Source organism: Oncorhynchus nerka, linkage group LG20, assembly GCF_034236695.1.
Source record: "Oncorhynchus nerka isolate Pitt River linkage group LG20, Oner_Uvic_2.0, whole genome shotgun sequence".
Taxonomy (NCBI): domain Eukaryota; kingdom Metazoa; phylum Chordata; class Actinopteri; order Salmoniformes; family Salmonidae; genus Oncorhynchus; species Oncorhynchus nerka.
In genome coordinates this window covers 92,205,362-92,230,361 of record NC_088415.1, presented here as the reverse complement: position 1 = coordinate 92,230,361, position 25,000 = coordinate 92,205,362, and the positions used below count along the sequence as shown (strand labels likewise).

Here is a 25,000-nt window from a genome sequence, read left to right as displayed (position 1 = left end):
ACCCAGAAAGTTTTGGAACCAGTAACTAACTTTCTTCTGAGAGTAAACTCCTTCCTCTGTCACGTGTGTTGCCTCTCTGTTCTCTCTCTCGTTCTCCAGGTCTCTAACATCTCTGTCCTCTCTCTTATTCTCCAGGTCTCTAACCTCTCTGTCCTTTCTCTCTCCTTCTCCAGGTCTCTAACATCTCTGTTCTCTCTCTCCTTCTCCAGGTCTCTAACATCTCTGTTCTCTCTCTCGCCTTCTCCAGGTCTCTAAAATGTCTGTTCTCTCTCTCCTTCTCCAGGTCTCTAACCTCTCTGTTCTCTCTCTCTTGTTCTCCAGGTCTCTAACCTCTCTGTTCTCGCTCTCTTGTTCTCCAGGTCTCTAACATCTCTGTTCTTTCTCTCCTTCTCCAGGTCTCTAACATCTCTGTTCTCTCTCTCTCGTTCTCCAGGTCTCTAACATCTCTGTTCTCTCTCTCCTTCTCCAGGTCTCTAACATCTCTGTTCTCTCACTCCTTCTCCAGGTCTCTAACATCTCTGTTCTCTCTCTCCTTCTCCAGGTCTCTAACATCTCTGTTCTCTCTCTCTCCTTCTCCAGGTCTCTAACATCTCTGTTCTCTCTCTCCTTCTCCAGGTCTCTAACATCTCTGTTCTCTCTCTCATTCTCCAGGTCTCTAACATCTCTGTTCTCTCTCTCTCGTTCTCCAGGTCTCTAACATCTCTGTTCTCTCTCTCATTCTCCAGGTCTCTAACATCTCTGTTCTCTCTCTCTCGTTCTCCAGGTCTCTAACCTCTCTGTTCTCTCTCTCTCGTTCTCCAGGTCTCTAACCTCTCTGTTCTTTCTCTCTCCTTCTCCAGGTCTCTAAAATGTCTATTCTCTCTCTCCTTCTCCAGGTCTCTAACATCTCTGTTCTCTCTCTTGTTCTCCAGGTCTCTAACATGTCTGTTCTCTCTCTCCTTCTCCAGCTCTCCAACATCGCTTCTCTCTCTCTCTCTCTCTCTCTCTCTCTCTCTCTCTCTCTCTCTCTCAGAGACATGTGGTAGCTCTTTAAGAACCCTGTTTTGGGCCCATTATCATTCCAGACCACAATCTGAGATCTCTTCAAGTCACCATTGAACTCTCTTCCTCTGCCTCGGCTTAGCTTTGCTTTGTAGAGAGCAGGAGAGGAGTAGAGGAGGAGAAGAGGGCCAAGTGCCACTTGACGACAGAGAGAGGATAGAGAGGCCATGAGGCTGAACTCTGAAGGATCCACAACCCTGTTGTTGTTGAACCTGCCTCCTACCAATCCCCATCACCACAACTGACCGACCGACCGAGGCGGCCTGCTCTGTAAAACGCTACTGATTAAAACTCAAGTCTCTAGTAGAGATCCACTGGAAAAGGCAGGCTGATTCCATGTGTGTCTCCAAGAAGCAGGGAGACTTGCTGAGTGATTCAGGGGAAAACAAGTCACAGCAAAGGCCTCTACTAAACTAAACCAGCCCTGCAGCAGTAAACCAGCCCTGTAGCAGTAACCCAGCCCTGCAGCAGTAAACCAGCCCTGTAGCAGTAACCCGGCCCTGTAGAAGAAACCCGGCCCTGTAGAAGAAACCCGGCCCTGTAGCAGTAACCCAGCCTTGTAGCAGTAAACCAGCCCTGTAGCAGTAACCCAACCCTGTAGCAGTAAACCAGCCCTGTAGCAGTAACCCAGCCCTGTAGCAGTAAACCAGCCCTGTAGCAGTAACCCAGCCCTGTAGCAGTAACCCAGCCCTGCAACAGTAAACCAGCCCTGTAGCAGTAACCCAGCCCTGCAGCAGTAAACCAGCCCTGTAGCAGTAACCCAGCCCTGTAGAAGAAACCCGGCCCTGTAGCAGTAAACCAGCCCTGTAGCAGTAACCCAGCCTTGTAGCAGTAAACCAGCCCTGTAGCAGTAACCCAGCCCTGTAGCAGTAAACCAGCCCTGTAGCAGTAACCCAGCCCTGTAGCAGTAAACCAGCCCTGTAGCAGTAACCCAGCCCTGTAGCAGTAACCCAGCCTTGTAGCAGTAAACCAGCCCTGTAGCAGTAACCCAGCCCTGCAGCAGTAAACCAGCCCTGTAGCAGTAACCCAGCCCTGTAGAAGTAAACCAGCCCTGTAGCAGTAACCCAGCCCTGTAGCAGTAACCCAGCCCTGTAGCAGTAAACCAGCCCTGTAGCAGTAAACCAGCCCTGTAGCAGTAAACCAGCCCTGTAGCAGTAAACCAGCCCTGTAGCAGTAACCCAGCCTTGTAGCAGTAAACCAGCCCTGTAGCAGTAACCCAGCCCTGTAGCAGTAACCCAGCCCTGTAGAAGAAACCCAGCCCTGCAGCAGTAACCCAGCCTTGTAGCAGTAAACCAGCCCTGTAGCAGTAACCTAGCCCTGTAGAAGAAACCCAGCCCTGTAGCAGTAACCCAGCCCTGTAGCAGTAAACCAGCCCTGTAGCAGTAACCCAGCCCTGTAGAAGAAACCCAGCCCTGTAGCAGTAAACCAGCCCTGTAGCAGTAACCCAACCCTGTAGCAGTAACCCAGCCCTGTAGCAGTAACCTAGCCCTGTAGCAGTAAACCAGCCCTGTAGCAGTAACCCAGCCCTGTAGAAGAAACCCAGCCTTGTAGCAGTAAACCAGCCCTGTAGCAGTAAACCAGCCCTGTAGAAGAAACCCAGCCCTGTAGCAGTAACCCAACCCTGTAGCAGTAACCTAGCCCTGTAGCAGTAACCTAGCCCTGTAGCAGTAAACCAGCCCTGTAGCAGTAACCCAGCCCTGTAGAAGAAACCCAGCCTTGTAGCAGTAAACCAGCCCTGTAGCAGTAAACCAGCCCTGTAGAAGAAACCCAGCCCTGTAGCAGTAAACCAGCCCTGTAGCAGTAAACCAGCCCTGTAGCAGTAACCCAGCCCTGTAGAAGAAACCCAGCCCTGTAGCAGTAACCCAGCCCTGTAGCAGTAACCCAGCCCTGTAGAAGAAACCCAGCCTTGTAGCAGTAAACCAGCCCTGTAGCAGTAAACCAGCCCTGTAGCAGTAAACCAGCCCTGTAGAAGAAACCCGGCCCTGTAGCAGTAACCTAGCCCTGTAGTGGCTGGGCTACTGTGTATGTAAGGTGTATGTAAACTTCCGACATCAACTGTATTTTTGTGAGTGAGTGAGTGGATGCTACCACTGGTCCCAACCCCGTTAGCCGTGCTGACCGCCTGGTAATAGATGCTGTAGCTCTTCTGCGGCAGTAGGGGGGCGTTCCAGTACCCATTACCATAATACCACTAGAACACACACACCTTAATATCCCTAGTTGAGGTACCCACCCCGTTAGCCGTGCTGACCGCCTGGTAATAGATGCTGTAGCTCTTCTGGGGCAGTAGGGGGGCGTTCCAGTGCCCATTACCATAATACCACTAGAACAACCATTAACACACACACCTTAATATCCCTAGTTGAGGTACCCACCCCGTTAGCCGTGCTGACCGCCTGGTAGTAGATGCTGTAGCTCTTCTGCGGCAGTAGGGGGGCGTTCCAGTATCCACCGTAGGTCTTGTTGTCTCCCACAGTGAAGGGTTGAGGAGCCTGTAGCCCTACGGCGAGGAACTGAGCTGTGAAGTAGTACCCAGAGTTCAGGACCGTGGAGTTCTGGAAGTGGATGGGGACAGGGTAACAGCGGAGAATCTCAACCGCTCCCCTCCTCGCCCTCTGAGGCCTCTCCTCTTCTACCACCACCTGGTACCCACTGGGGGGGGTAGGAGTAGGGGAGAGAGGTAAGATGTGTGAGGAGGGAAGAGAGGTAAGATGTGGGAGGAGGAGGGAGAGAGGTAAGATTGAGGGGATAGAGGTAAGCGTGGGAGAAGGAGGGGAGAGAGGTAAGATGGAGGGGATAGAGGTAAGAGTGGGAGAAGGAGGGGAGAGAGGTAAGATGGAGGGGATAGAGGTAAGAGTGGGAGAAGGAGGGAGAGAGGTAAGATGGAGGGGATAGAGGTAAGAGTGGGAGAAGGAGGAGGAGGTAAGATGGAGGGGATAGAGGTAAGAGTGGGAGAAGGAGGGAGAGAGGTAAGATGGAGGATAGAGGTAAGAGTGGGAGAAGGAGGGGAGAGAGGTAAGATGGAGGGGATAGAGGTAAGAGTGGGAGAAGGAGGGGAGAGAGGTAAGATGGAGGGGATAGAGGTAAGATGGAGGGATAGAGGTAAGAGTGGGAGAAAGAGGGGAGAGAGGTAAGATGGAGGATAGAGGTAAGAGTGGGAGAAGGAGGGAGAGAGGTAAGATGGAGGGGATAGAGGTAAGAGTGGGAGAAGGAGGGGGAGAGGTATGATGGAGGGGATAGAGGTAAGAGTGGGAGAAGGAGGGGAGAGAGGTAAGATGGAGGGGATAGAGGTAAGAGTGGGAGAAGGAGGGAGGTAAGATGGAGGGGATAAGGTAAGAGTGGGAGAAGGAGAGAGAGTTAAGATGGAGGGGATAGAGGTAAGAGTGGGAGAAGGAGGGGAGAGAGGTAAGATGGAGGGGATAGAGGTAAGAGTGGGAGAAGGAGGGGAGAGAGGTAAGATGGAGGGGATAGAGGTAAGAGTGGGAGAAGGAGGGAGAGAGGTAAGATGGAGGGGATAGAGGTAGAGTGGGAGAAGGAGGGGAGAGAGGTAAGATGGAGGGGATAGAAGTAAGAGTGGGAGAAGGAGGGGAGAGAGGTAAGATGGAGGGATAGAGGTAAGAGTGGGAGAAGGAGGGAGAGGTAAGATGGAGGGATAGAGGTAAGATGGAGGGGATAGAGGTAAGAGTGGGAGAAGGAGGGAGAGAGGTAAGATGGAGGGGATAGAGGTAAGATGGAGGGGATAGAGGTAAGAGTGGGAGAAGGAGGGGGAGAGGTAAGATGGAGGGGATAGAGGTAAGATGGAGGGGATAGAGGTAAGATGGAGGGGATAGAGGTAAGAGTGGGAGAAGGAGGGGAGAGAGGTAAGATGGAGGGGATAGAGGTAAGAGTGGGAGAAGGAGGGAGAGAGGTAAGATGGAGGGGATAGAGGTAAGAGTGGGAGAAGGAGGGGAGAGAGGTAAGATGGAGGGGATAGAGGTAAGATGGAGGGGATAGAGGTAAGAGTGGGAGAAGGAGGGGAGAGAGGTAAGATGGAGGGGATAGAGGTAAGGTGGGAGAAGGAGGGAGAGAGGTAAGATGGAGGGGATAGAGGTAAGAGTGGGAGAAGGAGGGAGAGAGGTAAGATGGAGGGGATAGAAGTAAGAGTGGGAGAAGGAGGGAGAGAGGTAAGATGGAGGGGATAGAGGTAAGAGTGGGAGAAGGAGGGGAGAGAGGTAAGATGGAGGGGATAGAGGTAAGATGGAGGGATAGAGGTAAGAGTGGGAGAAGGAGGGGAGAGAGGTAAGATGGAGGGGATAGAGGTAAGATGGAGGGGATAGAGGTAAGAGTGGGAGAAGGAGGGGAGAGAGGTAAGATGGAGGGGATAGAGGTAAGATGGAGGGGATAGAGGTAAGATGGAGGGGATAGAGGTAAGAGTGGGAGAAGGAGGGGAGAGAGGTAAGATGGAGGGGATAGAGGTAAGAGTGGGAGAAGGAGGGGAGAGAGGTAAGATGGAGGGGATAGAGGTAAGAGTGGGAGAAGGAGGGAGAGAGGTAAGATGGAGGGGATAGAGGTAAGATGGAGGGGATAGAGGTAAGAGTGGGAGAAGGAGGGGAGAGAGGTAAGATGGAGGGGATAGAGGTAAGAGTGGGAGAAGGAGGGGAGAGAGAATATGGGGGAAGGGGAGAAGAAGGGGAGAGAGGTAAGATTGGGGGGATACGTGAATACAGTATTCTAGAATAAACAAAGCATATTTGTCACCACCTTCCGGAGACACCTGAAACCCCACCTCTTTAAGGAATACCTAGGATAGGATAAAGTAATCCCCCCTTAGAAGATTTAGATGCACTATTGTAAAGTGGCTGTTCCACTGGATGTCATAAGGTGAATGCACTAATTTGTAAGTCGCTCTGGATAAGAGCGTCTGCTAAATGACTTAAATGTAAATGTAAATGTAATGTAAATGTAAATGTAAATGTATATGTAAATGTAAATGTAAATGTATATGTAATGTATATGTAATGTAAATGTAATGTAAATGTATATGTAATGTATATGTAATGTATATGTAATGTATATGTAATGTAAATGTAAATGTAATGTATATGTAATGTAAATGTATATGTAATGTATATGTAATGTATATGTAATGTATATGTAATGTAAATGTAAATGTAATGTAAATGTAAATGTAATGTAAATGTAAATGTAAATGTAATGTAAATGTAAATGTATATGATGTAAGACTTTAAATAACCAACTAATTTGTTTTAATTTGCGTACCAAGAAACCCAGTTGAACCCCTGTTGTAGTATGACCTTTATCAACACACACCTAGGATGTTTTCTATGAACCTAAACTCTCTCTTTATGGTTCCCTCTTCCTGTCTGTCTGTGACCCAGGTGTCCTGACACAACCTACCCTCTGACCTCTAACCCCTGCCCTCGTTAAGGGGGCAGTTAATTAGTGTTGTGATTCCTCCTGCTGTCTTTCAGCAGTAGTTAATATTTAAACACCTCTCTCCTCCCAGTCCAGCTGCACTAAGTGAGGTAGTATAGCGATATACTGGATTACTATTTTATAAGGAAGGATCTGAGAGAACTCTGTGGTTTCTCTTCAACATTAGGTTGCAAAAAAAAAATTTAAAAACTGTTTCCTAAATTCCCCAGTTTTCCAGAAATCCTGGTTTTAGGATTCTGGATTTCCCACTTATTCCTTCCTGATTTCAGAAATGTTCTAACCCGGGTCTCTATAAAACCTAGGAAGGGACATATTTTTATTTTTTATTTAACCTTGTTTTAACTAGGCAAGTCAGTTAAGAACAAATTCTTATTTACAATGACGGCCTACCCCGGCCAAACCCGGACGACGCTGGGCCAATTGTGCTGGTCGGTTCTAGCTTGCTGCACATGGCCTGAACTCACTGAACTCTAGCCTAGAAATTTAGTTTATTAATATTTATGCAGTAGCATACCAGTGTAAATGAGTTTCTGTAGTAGAATACCAGTGTAAATGGGTTTATGGAGTAGAATACCAGTGTAAATGGGTTTCTGTAGTAGAATACCAGTGTAAATGGGTTTCTGTAGTAGAATACCAGTGTAAATGGGTTTCTGTAGTAGAATACCAGTGTAAATGGGTTTCTGTAGTAGAATACCAGTGTAAATGGGTTTCTGCAGTAGAATACCAGTGTAAATGGGTTTCTGTAGTAGAATACCAGTGTAAATGGGTTTCTGTAGTAGAATAAATGGGTTTCTGTAGTAGAATACCAGTGTAAATGGGTTTCTGTAGTAGAATACCAGTGTAAATGGGTTTCTGCAGTAGCATACCAGTGTAAATGGGTTTCTGTAGTAGAATACCAGTGTAAATGGGTTTCTGCAGTAGCATACCAGTGTAAATGGGTTTCTGTAGTAGAATACCAGTGTAAATGGGTTTCTGTAGTAGAATACCAGTGTAAATGGGTTTCTGTAGTGGAATAAATGGGTTTCTGTAGTAGAATACCAGTGTAAATGGGTTTCTGTAGTAGAATACTAGTGTAAATGGGTTTCTGTAGTAGAATAAATGGGTTTCTGTAGTAGAATACCAGTGTAAATGGGTTTCTGCAGTAGAATACCAGTGTAAATGGGTTTCTGCAGTAGAATACCAGTGTAAATGGGTTTCTGTAGTAGAATAAATGGGTTTCTGTAGTAGAATACCAGTGTAAATGGGTTTCTGCAGTAGAATACCAGTGTAAATGGGTTTCTGCAGTAGAATACCAGTGTAAATGGGTTTCTGTAGTAGAATACCAGTGTAAATGGGTTTCTGCAGTAGAATACCAGTGTAAATGGGTTTCTGCAGTAGAATACCAGTGTAAATGGGTTTCTGTAGTAGCATACCAGTGTAAATGGGTTTCTGCAGTAGAATACCAGTGTAAATGGGTTTCTGCAGTAGAATACCAGTGTAAATGGGTTTCTGTAGTAGCATACCAGTGTAAATGGGTTTCTGCAGTAGAATACCAGTGTAAATGGGTTTCTGCAGTAGAATACCAGTGTAAATGGGTTTCTGCAGTAGAATACCAGTGTAAATGGGTTTCTGTAGTAGAATAAATTGGTTTCTGTAGTAGAATACCAGTGCAAATGGGTTTCTGTAGTAGAATACCAGTGTAAATGGGTTTCTGCAGTAGAATACCAGTGTAAATGGGTTTCTGCAGTAGAATACCAGTGTAAATGGGTTTCTGTAGTAGCATACCAGTGTAAATGGGTTTCTGCAGTAGAATACCAGTGTAAATGGGTTTCTGCAGTAGAATACCAGTGTAAATGGGTTTCTGCAGTAGAATACCAGTGTAAATGGGTTTCTGCAGTAGAATACCAGTGTAAATGGGTTTCTGTAGTAGAATACCAGTGTAAATGGGTTTCTGTAGTAGAATACCAGTGTAAATGGGTTTCTGTAGTAGAATACCAGTGTAAATGGGTTTCTGCAGTAGAATACCAGTGTAAATGGGTTTCTGTAGTAGAATACCAGTGTAAATGGGTTTCTGCAGTAGAATACCAGTGTAAATGGGTTTCTGCAGTAGAATACCAGTGTAAATGGGTTTCTGTAGTAGCATACCAGTGTAAATGGGTTTCTGCAGTAGAATACCAGTGTAAATGGGTTTCTGCAGTAGAATACCAGTGTAAATGGGTTTCTGCAGTAGAATACCAGTGTAAATGGGTTTCTGCAGTAGAATACCAGTGTAAATGGGTTTGTGTAGTAGAATACCAGTGTAAATGGGTTTCTGTAGTAGAATACCAGTGTAAATGGGTTTCTGTAGTAGAATACCAGTGTAAATGGGTTTCTGTAGTAGAATACCAGTGTAAATGGGTTTCTGTAGTAGAATACCAGTGTAAATGGGTTTCTGCAGTAGAATACCAGTGTAAATGGGTTTCTGTAGTATAATACCAGTGTAAATGGGTTTCTGCAGTAGAATACCTGTGTAAATGGGTTTCTGCAGTAGAATACCAGTGTAAATGGGTTTCTGTAGTAGAATACCAGTGTAAATGGGTTTCTGTAGTAGAATACCAGTGTAAATGGGTTTCTGTAGTAGAATACCAGTGTAAATGGGTTTCTGCAGTAGAATACCAGTGTAAATGCATTATCTTCTCATTAATTAATTGAACAAGCACAAAAACAGCTCACCTCTGTTATGGTAATGTCCCATTCTATATGAATGTAAAGACAAATCTAAATGAGATAAGATAGAAAACGAATGTGAACAAGCTAATTATTGCTAAGAAAAAAATATATTTTTTAAATGAGGTGCAGTGAAATGTGTTGTTTGACAGGATCATCCACAGTAGTACGGAGTCCCTGGAGCAGATTAGGGTTGAGTGCCTTGCTCAAGGGCACATGGACAGATGTTTCACCTTGGCAGGTATTTCGACCAGTAACCTATTTAGTCACTGGCCCAAAACTCTACCCACTAGGCTACCTGCCGTCCCTTCACTCTAACCACTAGGCTACCTGCCGTCCCTACACTCTAACCACTAGGCTACCTGCCGTCCCTACACTCTACCCACTAGGCTACCTGCCGTCCCTACACTCTAACCACTAGGCTACCTGCCGTCCCTACACTCTAACCACTAGGCTACCTACCGTCCCTACACTCTAACCACTAGGCTACCTGCCACCTCTACACTCTAACCACTAGGCTACCTGCCGTCCCTACACTCTAACCACTAGGCTACCTGCCGTCCCTACACTCTAACCACTAGGCTACCTGCCGTCCCTACACTCTAACCACTAGGCTACCTGCCGTCCCTACACTCTAACCACTAGGCTACCTGCCGTCCCTACACTCTAACCACTAGGCTACCTACCGTCCCTACACTCTAACCACTAGGCTACCTGCCACCTCTACACTCTAACCACTAGGCTACCTGCCACCTCTACACTCTAACCACTAGGCTACCTACCACCTCTACACTCTAACCACTAGGCTACCTGCCGTCCCTACACTCTAACCACTAGGCTACCTACCGTCCCTACACTCTAACCACTAGGCTACCTACCACCTCTTCACTCTAACCACTAGGCTACCTGCCGTCCCTACACTCTAACCACTAGGCTACCTGCCGTCCCTACACTCTAACCACTAGGCTACCTGCCGTCCCTACACTCTAACCACTAGGCTACCTGCCGTCCCTACACTCTACCCACTAGGCTACCTGCCGTCCCTACACTCTAACCACTAGGCTACCTGCCGTCCCTACACTCTAACCACTAGGCTACCTACCGTCCCTACACTCTAACCACTAGGCTACCTGCCACCTCTACACTCTAACCACTAGGCTACCTGCCACCTCTACACTCTAACCACTAGGCTACCTACCACCTCTACACTCTAACCACTAGGCTACCTGCCGTCCCTACACTCTAACCACTAGGCTACCTACCGTCCCTACACTCTAACCACTAGGCTACCTACCACCTCTACACTCTAACCACTAGGCTACCTGCCGTCCCTACACTCTAACCACTAGGCTACCTGCCGTCCCTACACTCTAACCACTAGGCTACCTGCCGTCCCTACACTCTAACCACTAGGCTACCTGCCGTCCCTACACTCTAACCACTAGGCTACCTGCCGTCCCTACACTCTACCCACTAGGCTACCTGCCGTCCCTACACTCTAACCACTAGGCTACCTGTCGTCCCTACACTCAAACCACTAGGCTACCTACCGTCCCTACACTCTAACCACTAGGCTACCTGCCACCTCTACACTCTAACCACTAGGCTACCTGCCACCTCTACACTCTAACCACTAGGCTACCTGCCACCTTTACACTCTAACCACTAGGCTACCTGCCACCTCTACACTCTAACCACTAGGCTACCTGCCGTCCCTACACTCTAACCACTAGGCTACCTGCCGTCCCTACACTCTAACCACTAGGCTACCTGCCGTCCCTACACTCTAACCACTAGGCTACCTACCGTCCCTACACTCTAACCACTAGGCTACCTGCCACCTCTACACTCTAACCACTAGGCTACCTGCCACCTCTACACTCTAACCACTAGGCTACCTACCACCTCTACACTCTAACCACTAGGCTACCTGCCGTCCCTACACTCTAACCACTAGGCTACCTACCGTCCCTACACTCTAACCACTAGGCTACCTACCACCTCTACACTCTAACCACTAGGCTACCTGCCGTCCTACACTCTAACCACTAGGCTACCTGCCGTCCCTACACTCTAACCACTAGGCTACCTGCCGTCCCTACACTCTAACCACTAGGCTACCTGCCGTCCCTACACTCTAACCACTAGGCTACCTGCCGTCCCTACACTCTACCCACTAGGCTACCTGCCGTCCCTACACTCTAACCACTAGGCTACCTGTCGTCCCTACACTCAAACCACTAGGCTACCTACCGTCCCTACACTCTAACCACTAGGCTACCTGCCACCTCTACACTCTAACCACTAGGCTACCTGCCACCTCTACCTCTAACCACTAGGCTACCTGCCACCTTTACACTCTAACCACTAGGCTACCTGCCACCTCTACACTCTAACCACTAGGCTACACTCTAACCACTAGGCTACCTGCCGTCCCTACACTCTAACCACTAGGCTACCTGCCACCCTACACTCTAACCACTAGGCTACCACCACCCTACGCTCTAACCACTAGGCTACCTGCCTCCTACACTCTAACCACTAGGCTACCTGCCGTCCCTACACTCTAACCACTAGGCTACCTACCGTCCCTACACTCTAACCACTAGGCTACCTGCCGTCCCTACACTCTAACCACTAGGCTACTACCTACCACCTCTACACTCTAACCACTAGGCTACCTGCCGTCCCTACACTCTAACCACTAGGCTACCTGCCGTCCTACACTCTAACCACTAGGCTACCTGCCGTCCCTACACTCTAACCACTAGGCTACCTGCCGTCCTACACTCTACCCACTAGGCTACCTGCCGTCCCTACACTCTAACCACTAGGCTACCCGTCGTCCCTACACTCTAACCACTAGGCTACCTACCGTCCCTACACTCTAACCACTAGGCTACCTGCCACCTCTACACTCTAACCACTAGGCTACCTGCCACCTCTACACTCTAACCACTAGGCTACCTGCCACCTCTACACTCTAACCACTAGGCTACCTGCCACCTCTACACTCTAACCACTAGGCTACCTGCCGTCCCTACACTCTAACCACTAGGCTACCTGCCGTCCCTACACTCTAACCACTAGGCTACCTACCACCTCTACACTCTAACCACTAGGCTACCTACCACCTCTACGCTCTAACCACTAGGCTACCTGCCGTCCCTACACTCTAACCACTAGGCTACCTGCCGTCCCTACACTCTAACCACTAGGCTACCTACCGTCCCTACACTCTAACCACTAGGCTACCTACCATCCATACACTCTAACCACTAGGCTACCTACCACCTCTACACTCTAACCACTAGGCTACCTGCCGTCCCTACACTCTAACCACTAGGCTACCTGCCGTCCCTACACTCTATCCACTAGGCTACCTACCGTCCCTACACTCTAACCACTAGGCTACCTACCACCTCTACACTCTAACCACTAGGCTACATACCGTCCCTACAATCTAACCACTAGGCTACCTACCACCTCTACACTCTAACCACTAGGCTACCTACCACCTCTACAATCTAACCACTAGGCTACCTGCCGTCCCTACACTCTAACCACTAGGCTACCTGCCGTCCCTACACTCTAACCACTAGGCTACCTACCGTCCCTACACGCTAACCACTAGGCTACCTACCACCTCTACACTCTAACCACTAGGCTACCTAACACCTCTACACTCTAACCACTAGGCTACCTAACACCTCTACGCTCTAACCACTAGGCTACCTGCCGTCCCTACACCCTAACCACTAGGCTACCTGCCGTCCCTACACCCTAACCACTAAGCTACCTGCCGTCCCTACGCTCTAACCACTAGGCTACCTACCACCTCTACACTCTAACCACTAGGCTACCTGCCGTCCCTACACTCTAACCACTAGGCTACCTGCCGTCCCTACACTCTAACCACTAGGCTACCTACCGTCCCTACACTCTAACCACTAGGCTACCTGCCGTCCCTACACTCTAACCACTAGGCTACCTACCACCTCTACACTCTAACCACTAGGCTACCTGCCGTCCCTACACTCTAACCACTAGGCTACCTGCCGTCCCTACACTCTAACCACTAGGCTACCTGCCGTCCCTACACTCTAACCACTAGGCTACCTGCCGTCCCTACACTCTAACCACTAGGCTACCTGCCGTCCCTACACTCTACCCACTAGGCTACCTGCCGTCCCTACACTCTAACCACTAGGCTACCCGTCGTCCCTACACTCTAACCACTAGGCTACCTACCGTCCCTACACTCTAACCACTAGGCTACCTGCCACCTCTACACTCTAACCACTAGGCTACCTGCCACCTCTACACTCTAACCACTAGGCTACCTGCCACCTCTACACTCTAACCACTAGGCTACCTGCCACCTCTACACTCTAACCACTAGGCTACCTGCCGTCCCTACACTCTAACCACTAGGCTACCTGCCGTCCCTACACTCTAACCACTAGGCTACCTACCACCTCTACACTCTAACCACTAGGCTACCTACCACCTCTACGCTCTAACCACTAGGCTACCTGCCGTCCCTACACTCTAACCACTAGGCTACCTGCCGTCCCTACACTCTAACCACTAGGCTACCTACCGTCCCTACACTCTAACCACTAGGCTACCTACCATCCCTACACTCTAACCACTAGGCTACCTACCACCTCTACACTCTAACCACTAGGCTACCTGCCGTCCCTACACTCTAACCACTAGGCTACCTGCCGTCCCTACACTCTATCCACTAGGCTACCTACCGTCCCTACACTCTAACCACTAGGCTACCTACCACCTCTACACTCTAACCACTAGGCTACATACCGTCCCTACACTCTAACCACTAGGCTACCTACCACCTCTACACTCTAACCACTAGGCTACCTACCACCTCTACACTCTAACCACTAGGCTACCTGCCGTCCCTACACTCTAACCACTAGGCTACATACCGTCCCTACACTCTAACCACTAGGCTACCTACCACCTCTACACTCTAACCACTAGGCTACCTACCACCTCTACACTCTAACCACTAGGCTACCTGCCGTCCCTACACTCTAACCACTAGGCTACCTGCCGTCCCTACACTCTAACCACTAGGCTACCTACCGTCCCTACACGCTAACCACTAGGCTACCTACCACCTCTACACTCTAACCACTAGGCTACCTAACACCTCTACACTCTAACCACTAGGCTACCTAACACCTCTACGCTCTAACCACTAGGCTACCTGCCGTCCCTACACCCTAACCACTAGGCTACCTGCCGTCCCTACACCCTAACCACTAAGCTACCTGCCGTCCCTACGCTCTAACCACTAGGCTACCTACCACCTCTACACTCTAACCACTAGGCTACCTAACGTCCCTACACTCTAACCACTAGGCTACCTGCCGTCCCTACACTCTAACCACTAGGCTACCTGCCGTCCCTACACTCTAACCACTAGGCTACCTGCCGTCCCTACACTCTAACCACTAGGCTACCTACCACCTCTACACTCTAACCACTAGGCTACCTACCACCTCTACGCTCTAACCACTAGGCTACCTGCCGTCCCTACACTCTAACCACTAGGCTACCTGCCGTCCCTACACTCTAACCACTAGGCTACCTACCGTCCCTACACTCTAACCACTAGGCTACCTACCATCCCTACACTCTAACCACTAGGCTACCTACCACCTCTACACTCTAACCACTAGGCTACCTGCCGTCCTACACTCTAACCACTAGGCTACCTGCCGTCCCTACACTCTATCCACTAGGCTACCTACCGTCCCTACACTCTAACCACTAGGCTACCTACCACCTCTACACTCTAACCACTAGGCTACATACCGTCCCTACACTCTAACCACTAGGCTACCTACCACCTCTACACTCTAACCACTAGGCTACCTACCACCTCTACACTCTAACCACTAGGCTACCTGCCGTCCCTACACTCTAACCACTAGGCTACATACCGTCCCTACACTCTAACCACTAGGCTACCTACCACCTCTACACTCTAACCACTAGGCTACCTACCACCTCTACACTCTAACCACTAGGCTACCTGCCGTCCCTACACTCTAACCACTAGGCTACCTGCCGTCCCTACACTCTAACCACTAGGCTACCTACCGTCCCTACACGCTAACCACTAGGCTACCTACCACCTCTACACTCTAACCACTAGGCTACCTAACACCTCTACACTCTAACCACTAGGCTACCTAACACCTCTACGCTCTAACCACTAGGCTACCTGCCGTCCCTACACTCTAACCACTAGGCTACCTGCCGTCCCTACACTCTAACCACTAGGCTACCTGCCGTCCCTACACTCTAACCACTAGGCTACCTGCCGTCCCTACACTCTAACCACTAGGCTACCTGCCGTCCCTACACTCTAACCACTAGGCTACCTGCCGTCCCTACACTCTAACCACTAGGCTACCTGCCGTCCCTACACTCTACCCACTAGGCTACCTGCCGTCCCTACACTCTAACCACTAGGCTACCTGCCGTCCCTACACTCTAACCACTAGGCTACCTGCCACCTCTACACTCTAACCACTAGGCTACCTGCCGTCCCTACACTCTAACCACTAGGCTACCTGCCGTCCCTACACTCTAACCACTAGGCTACCTACCACCTCTACACTCTAACCACTAGGCTACCTGCCACCTCTACACTCTAACCACTAGGCTACCTGCCGTCCCTACACTCTAACCACTAGGCTACCTGCCGTCCCTACACTCTAACCACTAGGCTACCTACCACCTCTACACTCTAACCACTAGGCTACCTGCCACCTCTACACTCTAACCACTAGGCTACCTGCCGTCCCTACACTCTAACCACTAGGCTACCTACCACCTCTACACTCTAACCACTAGGCTACCTGCCGTCCCTACACTCTAACCACTAGGCTACCTACCGTCCCTACACTCTAACCACTAGGCTACCTACCGTCCCTACACTCTAACCACTAGGCTACCTGCCGTCCCTACACTCTAACCACTAGGCTACCTGCCGTCCCTACACTCTAACCACTAGGCTACCTACCGTCCCTACACTCTAACCACTAGGCTACCTACCAACTTTACACTCTAACCACTAGGCTACCTACCACCTCTACGCTCTAACCACTAGGCTACCTGCCGTCCCTACTCTCTAACCACTAGGCTGGCTACCACCTCTACACTCTAACCACTAGGCTACCTACCGCCCCTACACTCTATCCACTAGGCTACCTACCACCTCTACACTCTAACCACTAGGCTACCTACCACCTCTACACTCTAACCACTAGGCTACCTGCCGTCCTCCTAACACAGATTATTTAGCAAATGTCCCTTTTTTTGTTTTCTCTGTACGTTCAAACACGACTGTAATTAACTTTTTGAACACTGAAAGTTTTCAGTTTTCGTCATTCCTGAGAGGTGTGTACAGTGCACGTCAGTGACGCCCCAGCAGAAGACAGACTCGCTTGAACTTTTCATCAAACACTTGTGACTTCTGAAATGACTTTTCTATTTCTCTGTTCTATCACGGTGGTAATTAGCTGCTGTGTTGTAGTTTTAAACACGTCCTTTTAAATGAATGTCAGACAAGCCTCTCCAATCAAGGTTTGTTATTCTTCCTGCCCTACACACACTCTCTCTCTCTCTCGCTCTCTTTCTCTCTCTCCCTCACAGCTGGTAACTCAATAGATGTAGCTAACAGGTCTGTCGGTGTGAGGAGAATACTAACACAGCCGTTCTATTACACAGAGACTTTCTCTCCATGCTAAGGAGGCCTTCCTAGACAGAGAGGCCTTCCCAGACAGAGAGGCCTTCCCAGACAGAGAGGCCATCCCAGACAGAGAGGCCTTCCTAGACAGAGAGGCCATCCTAGACAGAGAGGCCTTCCTAGACAGAGAGGCCTTCCTAGACAGAGAGGCCTTCCCAGACAGAGAGGCCTTCCTAGACAGAGAGGCCATCCTAGACAGAGAGGCCTTCCTAGACAGTGAGGCCTTCCCAGACAGAGAGGCCTTCCCAGACAGAGAGGCCTTCCTAGACAGAGAGGCCTTCCTAGACAGAGAGGCCTTCCCAGACAGAGAGGCCTTCATAGACAGAGAGGCCATCCTAGACAGAGAGGCCTTCCCAGACAGAGAGGCCTTCCCAGACAGAGAGGCCTTCCTAGACAGAGAGGCCTTCCCAGACAGAGAGGCCATCCCAGACAGAGAGGCCATCCCAGACAGAGAGGCCATCCTAGACAGAGAGGCCATCCTAGACAGAGAGGCCTTCCCAGACAGAGAGGCCATCCCAGACAGAGAGGCCATCCCAGACAGAGAGGCCATCCTAGACAGAGAGGCCATCCCAGACAGAGAGGCCATCCCAGACAGAGAGGCAATCCCAGACAGAGAGGCCTTCCCAGACAGAGAGGCCATCCCAGACAGAGAGGCCTTCCCAGACAGAGAGGCCTTCCTAGACAGAGAGGCCATCCCAGACAGAGAGGCCATCCCAGACAGAGAGGCCATCCCAGACAGAGAGGCCAACCCAGACAGAGAGGCCATCCCAGACAGAGAGGCCTTCCCAGACAGAGAGGCCATCCCAGACAGAGAGGCCATCCCAGACAGAGAGGCCATCCCAGACAGAGAGGCCATCCTAGACAGAGAGGCCATCCTAGACAGAGAGGCCATCCTAGACAGAGAGGCCATCCCAGACAGAGAGGCCATCCCAGACAGAGAGGCCTTCCTAGACAGAGAGGCCTTCCCAGACAGAGAGGCCTTCCCAGACAGAGAGGCCATCCCAGACAGAGAGGCCTTCCCAGACAGAGAGGCCTTCCCAGACAGAGAGGCCATCCTAGACAGAGAGGCCATCCCAGACAGAGAGGCCTTCCCAGACAGAGAGGCCATCCCAGACAGAGAGGCCTTCCCAGACAGAGAGGCCTTCCCAGACAGAGAGGCCATCCCAGACAGAGAGGCCTTCCCAGACAGAGAGGCCTTCCCAGACAGAGAGGCCATCCTAGACAGAGAGGCCATCCTAGACAGAGAGGCCATCCTAGACAGAGAGGCCTTCCCAGACAGAGAGGCCTTCCCAGAGAGAGAGGCCATCCTAGACAGAGAGGCCATCCTAGACAGAGAGGCCATCCTAGACAGAGAGGCCATCCCAGACAGAGAGGCCTTCCCAGACAGAGAGGCCATCCTAGACAGAGAAGCCATCCCAGACAGAGAGGCCATCCCAGACAGAGAGGCCATCCCAGACAGAGAGGCCTTCTCAGACAGAGAAGCCATCCCAGACAGAGAGGCCTTCCTAGACAGAGAGGCCATCCCAGACAGAGAGGCCTTCCCAGACAGAGAGGCCATCCCAGACAGAGAGGCCTTCCCAGACAGAGAGGCCATCCCAGACAGAGAGGCCATCCTAGACAGAGAGGCCATCCCAGACAGAGAGGCCAACCCAGACAGAGAGGCCATCCCAGACAGAGAGGCCTTCCCAGACAGAGAGGCCTTCCCAGACAGAGAGACCAACCCAGACAGAGAGGCCTTCCCAGACAGAGAGGCCATCCCAGACAGAGAGGCCTTCCCAGACAGAGAGGCCATCCCAGACAGAGAGGCCTTCCCAGACAGAGAGGCCTTCCTAGACAGAGAGGCCTTCCCAGACAGAGAGGCCATCCCAGACAGAGAGGCCATCCCAGACAGAGAGGCCATCCTAGACAGAGAGGCCATCCCAGACAGAGAGGCCATCCCAGACAGAGAGGCCATCCCAGACAGAGAGGCCTTCCCAGACAGAGAGGCCTTCCCAGACAGAGAGGCCTTCCCAGACAGAGAGGCCATCCCAGACAGAGAGGCCATCCCAGACAGAGAGGCCATCCTAGACAGAGAGGCCATCCCAGACAGAGAGGCCAACCCAGACAGAGAGGCCTTCCCAGACAGAGAGGCCTTCCCAGACAGAGAGGCCATCCCAGACAGAGAGGCCATCCTAGACAGAGAGGCCTTCCCAGACAGAGAGGCCATCCTAGACAGAGAGGCCATCCTAGACAGAGAGGCCATCCCAGACAGAGAGGCCAACCCAGACAGAGAGGCCATCCCAGACAGAGAGGCCTTCCCAGACAGAGAGGCCATCCCAGACAGAGAGGCCATCCTAGACAGAGAGGCCTTCCTAGACAGAGAGGCCATCCCAGACAGAGAGGCCAACCCAGACAGAGAGGCCATCCCAGACAGAGAGGCCATCCTAGACAGAGAGGCCATCCTAGACAGAGAGGCCAACCCAGACAGAGAGGCCAACCCAGACAGAGAGGCCATCCCAGACAGAGAGGCCTTCCCAGACAGAGAGGCCAACCCAGACAGAGAGGCCATCCCAGACAGAGAGGCCATCCCAGACAGAGAGGCCTTCCCAGACAGAGAGGCCATCCCAGACAGAGAGGCCTTCCCAGACAGAGAGGCCTTCCCAGACAGAGAGGCCTTCCCAGACAAAGAGGCCTTCCCAGACAGAGAAGAGGCCATCCTAGACAGAGATGCCTTCCCAGACAGAGAGGCCATCCCAGACAGAGAGGCCATCCCAGACAGAGAGGCCATCCCAGACAGAGAGGCCTTCCCAGACAGAGAGGCCTTCCCAGACAGAGAGGCCTTCCCAGACAGAGAGGCCATCCCAGACAGAGAGGCCATCCCAGACAGAGAAGAGGCCATCCCAGACAGAGAGGCCTTCCCAGACAGAGAGGCCATCCCAGACAGAGAGGCCATCCCAGACAGAGAGGCCTTCCCAGACAGAGAGGCCATCCCAGACAGAGAGGCCTTCCCAGACAGAGAAGCCTTCCCAGACAGAGAAGCCTTCCCAGACAGAGAAGCCTTCCCAGACAGAGACCTCACTGTGAGGGGTTCTATATGGTTTTCGAGGAGGCTGGGTAGTGATTCAACTAAACAAATAGGCCTCCACTGAGAGGAAATGGAAAGAGATGGTGACCTTTGAGAGTTTGAAAAATAAATGAGTAAAGAGGTTAATAAGAGGTGAGAGAGCGGGGGGTAGAGAGAGAGGGGGTAGAGAGCAGAGAGAGAGAGAGAGAGAGAGAGAGAGAAGGAGGAAGAGATAGACAGAGAGGATGGAGGGAGAGAGAGAGAGAGGGGGAGGAAGAGAGACAGAGGATGGAGGGAGAGAGAGACAGAGCGAGAGAGAGAGAGGGGGAGGGGAAGAGATAGACAGAGAGGATGGAGAGAGAGAGAGACAGAGCGAGAGAGAGAGAGAGGGGGTAGAGAGCAAGAGAGAGAGGGGGAGTAGAGAGCAAGAGAGAGAGGGAGGGGAGTATAGAGAGCAAGAGAGCGAGAGAGAGGGAGTGGGGGTAGAGAGCAAGAGACAGAGGGAGAGAGAAGGAGGAAGAGATAGACAGAGAGGATGGAGGGAGAGAGAGAGGGAGAGAGAGAGGGGGTAGACAGAGAGGATGGATGGAGAGAGAGAAACATAGCGAGAGAGAGAGAGGGGGGGAAGAGATAGACAGAGAGGATGGAGGGAGAGAGAGACAGAGCGAGAGAGAGAGGGGGGGAGGAAGAGAGACAGAGAGGATGGAGGGAGAGAGAGACAGAGCGAGAGAGAGAGAGAGGGGGGAAGAGATAGACAGAGAGGATGGAGGGAGAGAGAGACAAAAAGGGAGAGACAGAAACACAAAGAAAGAGAGTAAGAAACTTTTACTAACTATTAAAAGAGAGGGAGAAAGGGATAGAAAGAGATCGAGAGAGACATTTATCTATTTCACTTGCTTTGGCAATGTAAACATATGTTTCCCATGCCAATAAAGCCCTTTTGAATTGAATTGAACTGAGAGCGAGACAACAGAGAGACAGAGAGAGAGAGAGCGGAGGTGGCAGTCAGTCTCTCCTGTGGATTTAGGCAATGTGTTAAAAAGAGTGATAGGAAGAGTTCAATATTTGATGTGTTTGTCAACACAATCTACCTGAAAACAGTTATTTTTTTTCCCTACTAAGGCTGAATTAGTCAAAGTTTTCTTACAGGCCCAGGATGACAACTGTATTGACACCAGGGGCATTTGGGCGATCATTTCAAATCAAAGTTTATTTATCAAGTACTCAGATTAGCAGATGTTAAAGCGGGTGCAGCGTAATGTCTAATAGTACAATACACAAGTTAAAACATATTAAGAAATATCAGAAAGAGCAATTACGTGAGAAAGCAATGTCAAAACTCCTTGAATATAAATGTGTGGTGTAGATAGATAGTATGGAACATATCTAAGTAGAGGTGGTAGGGTAGCCTAGTGGTTAGAGTGTAGAGGTGGTAGGGTAGCCTAGTGGTTAGAGTGTAGAGGTGGTAGGGTAGCCTAGTGGTTAGAGTGTAGAGGTGGTAGGGTAGCCTAGTGGTTAGAGTGTAGAGGTGGTAGGGTAGCCTAGTGGTTAGAGCGTAGAGGTGGTAGGTAGCCTAGTGGTTAGAGCGTAGAGGTGGTAGGTAGCCTAGTGGTTAGAGTGTAGAGGTGGTAGGTAGCCTAGTGGTTAGAGTGTAGAGGTGGTAGGTAGCCTAGTGGTTAGAGTGTAGAGGTGGTAGGTAGCCTAGTGGTTAGAGTGTAGAGGTGGTAGGTAGCCTAGTGGTTAGAGTGTAGAGGTGGTAGGTAGCCTAGTGGTTAGAGTGTAGAGGTGGTAGGTAGCCTAGTGGTTAGAGTGTAGAGGCGGTAGGTAGCCTAGTGGTTAGAGTGTAGAGGCGGTAGGTGGTAGGTAGCCTAGTGGTTAGAGTGTAGAGGTGGTAGGTAGCCTAGTGGTTAGAGTGTAGAGGTGGTAGGTAGCCTAGTGGTTAGAGTGTAGAGGCGGTAGGTAGCCTAGTGGTTAGAGTGTAGAGGCGGTAGGTAGCCTAGTGGTTAGAGCGTTGGACTAGTAACCGGAAGGTTGCAAGTTCAAATCCCTGAGCTGACAAGGTACAAATCTGTCATCCTGCCCCTGTTAAATAAAGGTAAAAAAAAAAAGTAGGAAAAAGGTATGTACTAGTAGTTATATGGATGATGTCTAGAATACAGTATGTACTGTACATATGGATGAGCTATGTCCAGAATACAGTATGTACTGTACATATGGATGATGTCCAGAATACAGTATGTACTGTACATATGGATGAGTTATGTCTAGAATACAGTATGTACTGTACATATGGATGAGTTATGTCTAGAATACAGTATGTACTGTACATATGGATGAGTTATGTCTAGAATACAGTATGTACTGTACATATGGATGAGTTATGTCCAGAATACAGTATGTACTGTACATATGGATGAGTTATGTCCAGAATACAGTATGTACTGTACATATGGATGAGTTATGTCCAGAATACAGTATGTACTGTACATATGGATGAGTTATGTCCATAATACAGTATGTACTGTATATATGGATGATGTCTAGAATACAGTATGTACTGTACATATGGATGAGTTATGTCCAGAATACAGTATGTACTGTACATATGGATGATGTCTAGAATACAGTATGTACTGTACATATGGATGAGTTATGTCCAGAATACAGTATGTACTGTACATATGGATGATGTCTAGAATACAGTATGTACTGTACATATGGATGAGTTATATCCAGAATACAGTATGTACTGTACATATGGATGATGTCTAGAATACAGTATGTACTGTACATATGGATGAGTTATATCCAGAATACAGTATGTACTGTACATATGGATGATGTCTAGAATACAGTATGTACTGTACATATGGATGAGTTATGTCTAGAATACAGTATGTACTGTATATATGGATGAGTTATGTCTAGAATACAGTATGTACTGTACATATGGATGAGTTATGTCCAGAATACAGTATGTACTGTACATATGGATGAGTTATGTCCAGAATACAGTATGTACTGTACATATGGATGAGTTATGTCCAGAATACAGTATGTACTGTATATATGGATGATGTCTAGAATACAGTATGTACTGTACATATGGATGAGTTATGTCCAGAATACAGTATGTATTGTTTAGGCAGGACAACGTCCTGGTTGACTTTGACTGATATAGGCGCTGGTACTCTTTATATTTAGGTACTCAGTTCTAGTGAGCTCCTGCCCAAGTCACGAAAGGAATTCTGTAAGAGGCAGGTCAGACGAACTGGTAGAGAACGTACATAACTTTTAATAACAAAACTGTTTTTTTTCACCTCAGATCCCACAGCTGACACCACATGACATCTCTCTTGCTACATCAAAATAATTGCGGCTAATTCCTAATTCCAAACGCCTGCACTCCCGACCATCTCTCCCCTGAGCAGAACATTGAAAAAAAAGGGATTTAAAAAAAAGCAAAGGGAGGAGGAGAAAGGATTAAAAGAGGTGGTGCCACGGGGGGTCTGGGGGAGGCTGGGGGAGGCTGAATTCCTACCGTGGAGCACACACACACACACACACACACACACACACACAGGTGAACGGCTGCTACACTCCTTTCCGCCCTCCTCCCCACCCACCCACTCCTCCCCACCCACCACCACCCGCCCACCACCACCCACCCACTCCTCCCCACCCACCACCAGGGGGTGATAACCAGGGGGGGGCGGGTGTGATACACGGGGGAGGGGGTGATAACCAGGGGGAGGAGGGTGTGATACACGGGGAGGGGGTGATAACCAGGGGGAGGAGGGTGTGATACACGGGGGAGGGGGTGATAACCAGGGGGAGGAGGGCGTGATACCAGGGGAGGGGTGATAACCAGGGGGAGGAGGGTGTGATAACCAGGGGGGTGATAACCAGGGGGAGGAGGGTGTGATACCGGGGGGAGGGGGTGATAACCAGGGGGGAGGAGGGTGTGGTACCAGGGGGAGGGGGTGATAACCAGGGGAGGAGGGTGTGATAACCAGGGGAGGGGTGATAACCAGGGGGAGGAGGGTGTGATACACGGGGGGGGGGTGATAACCAGGGGGAGGAGGGTGTGATACCAGGGGAGGGGGTGATAACCAGGGGGAGGAGGGTGTGATACCAGGGGAGGGGGTGATAACCAGGGGAGGAGGGTGTGGTACCAGGGGGAGGGGGTGATAACCAGGGGGGAGGAGGGTGTGATAACCAGGGGAGGAGGGTGTGATAACCAGGGGGAGGAGGGTGTGATACCAGGGGAGTGGTGATAACCAGGGGGAGGAGGGTGTGATAACCAGGGGGGGAGGAGGGTGTGATACCAGGGGAGGGGGTGTGATACAAGGGGGAGGGGTGATAACCAGGAGGAGGAGGGTGTGATACCAGGGGGTGATAACCAGGGGGAGGAGGGTGTGATAACCATGGGGGACCCCAGGGGGAGGAGGGTGTGATAACCAGGGGGTTAACTAGGGGAGGAGGGTGTGATAACCAGGGGAGGAGGGTGTGATACCAGGGGAGGGGGTGATAACCAGGGGGAGGAGGGTGTGATACCAGGGGAGGGGGTGATAACCAGGGGAGGAGGGTGTGATACCAGGGGGAGGGGGTGTGATACAAGGGGAGGGGGTGTGATACCAGGGGAGGGGGTGATAACCAGGGGAGGGGGTGTGATACCAGGTGGAGGGGGTGATAACCAGGGGAGGAGGGTGTGATAACCAGGGGGAGGAGGGTGTGATACCAGGGGAGGGGGTGTGATACAAGGGGAGGGGGTGATAACCAGGGGGTGATAACCATGGGGAGGAGAGTGTGATAACCAGGGGGTCGTGATAACCAGGGGAGGGGGATCGCGATAACCAGGGGGAGGGTGTGATAACCAGGGGGAGGAGAGTGTGATAACCAGGGGGTCGTGATAACCAGGGGAGGGGGTCGTGATAACCAGGGGGGAGGGTGTGATACAAGGGGAGGGGGTGATAACCAGGGGGAGTGTGATAACCATGGGG

General features: G+C 50.4%; 1 protein-coding gene across 1 annotated transcript in view; it reads right to left on the bottom strand.

Moving 5' to 3' along the window:
* The window catches only part of LOC115127078 (receptor-type tyrosine-protein phosphatase mu-like), a 531,907-nt gene that overhangs the window by 252,631 nt on the left and 254,276 nt on the right, over positions 1-25,000 (bottom strand). The window contains exon 13 of the mRNA XM_065006102.1: positions 3,417-3,693. Coding sequence (XP_064862174.1) covers positions 3,417-3,693 — 277 coding nt within the window. The remainder of the gene's footprint in view (positions 1-3,416; positions 3,694-25,000) is intronic.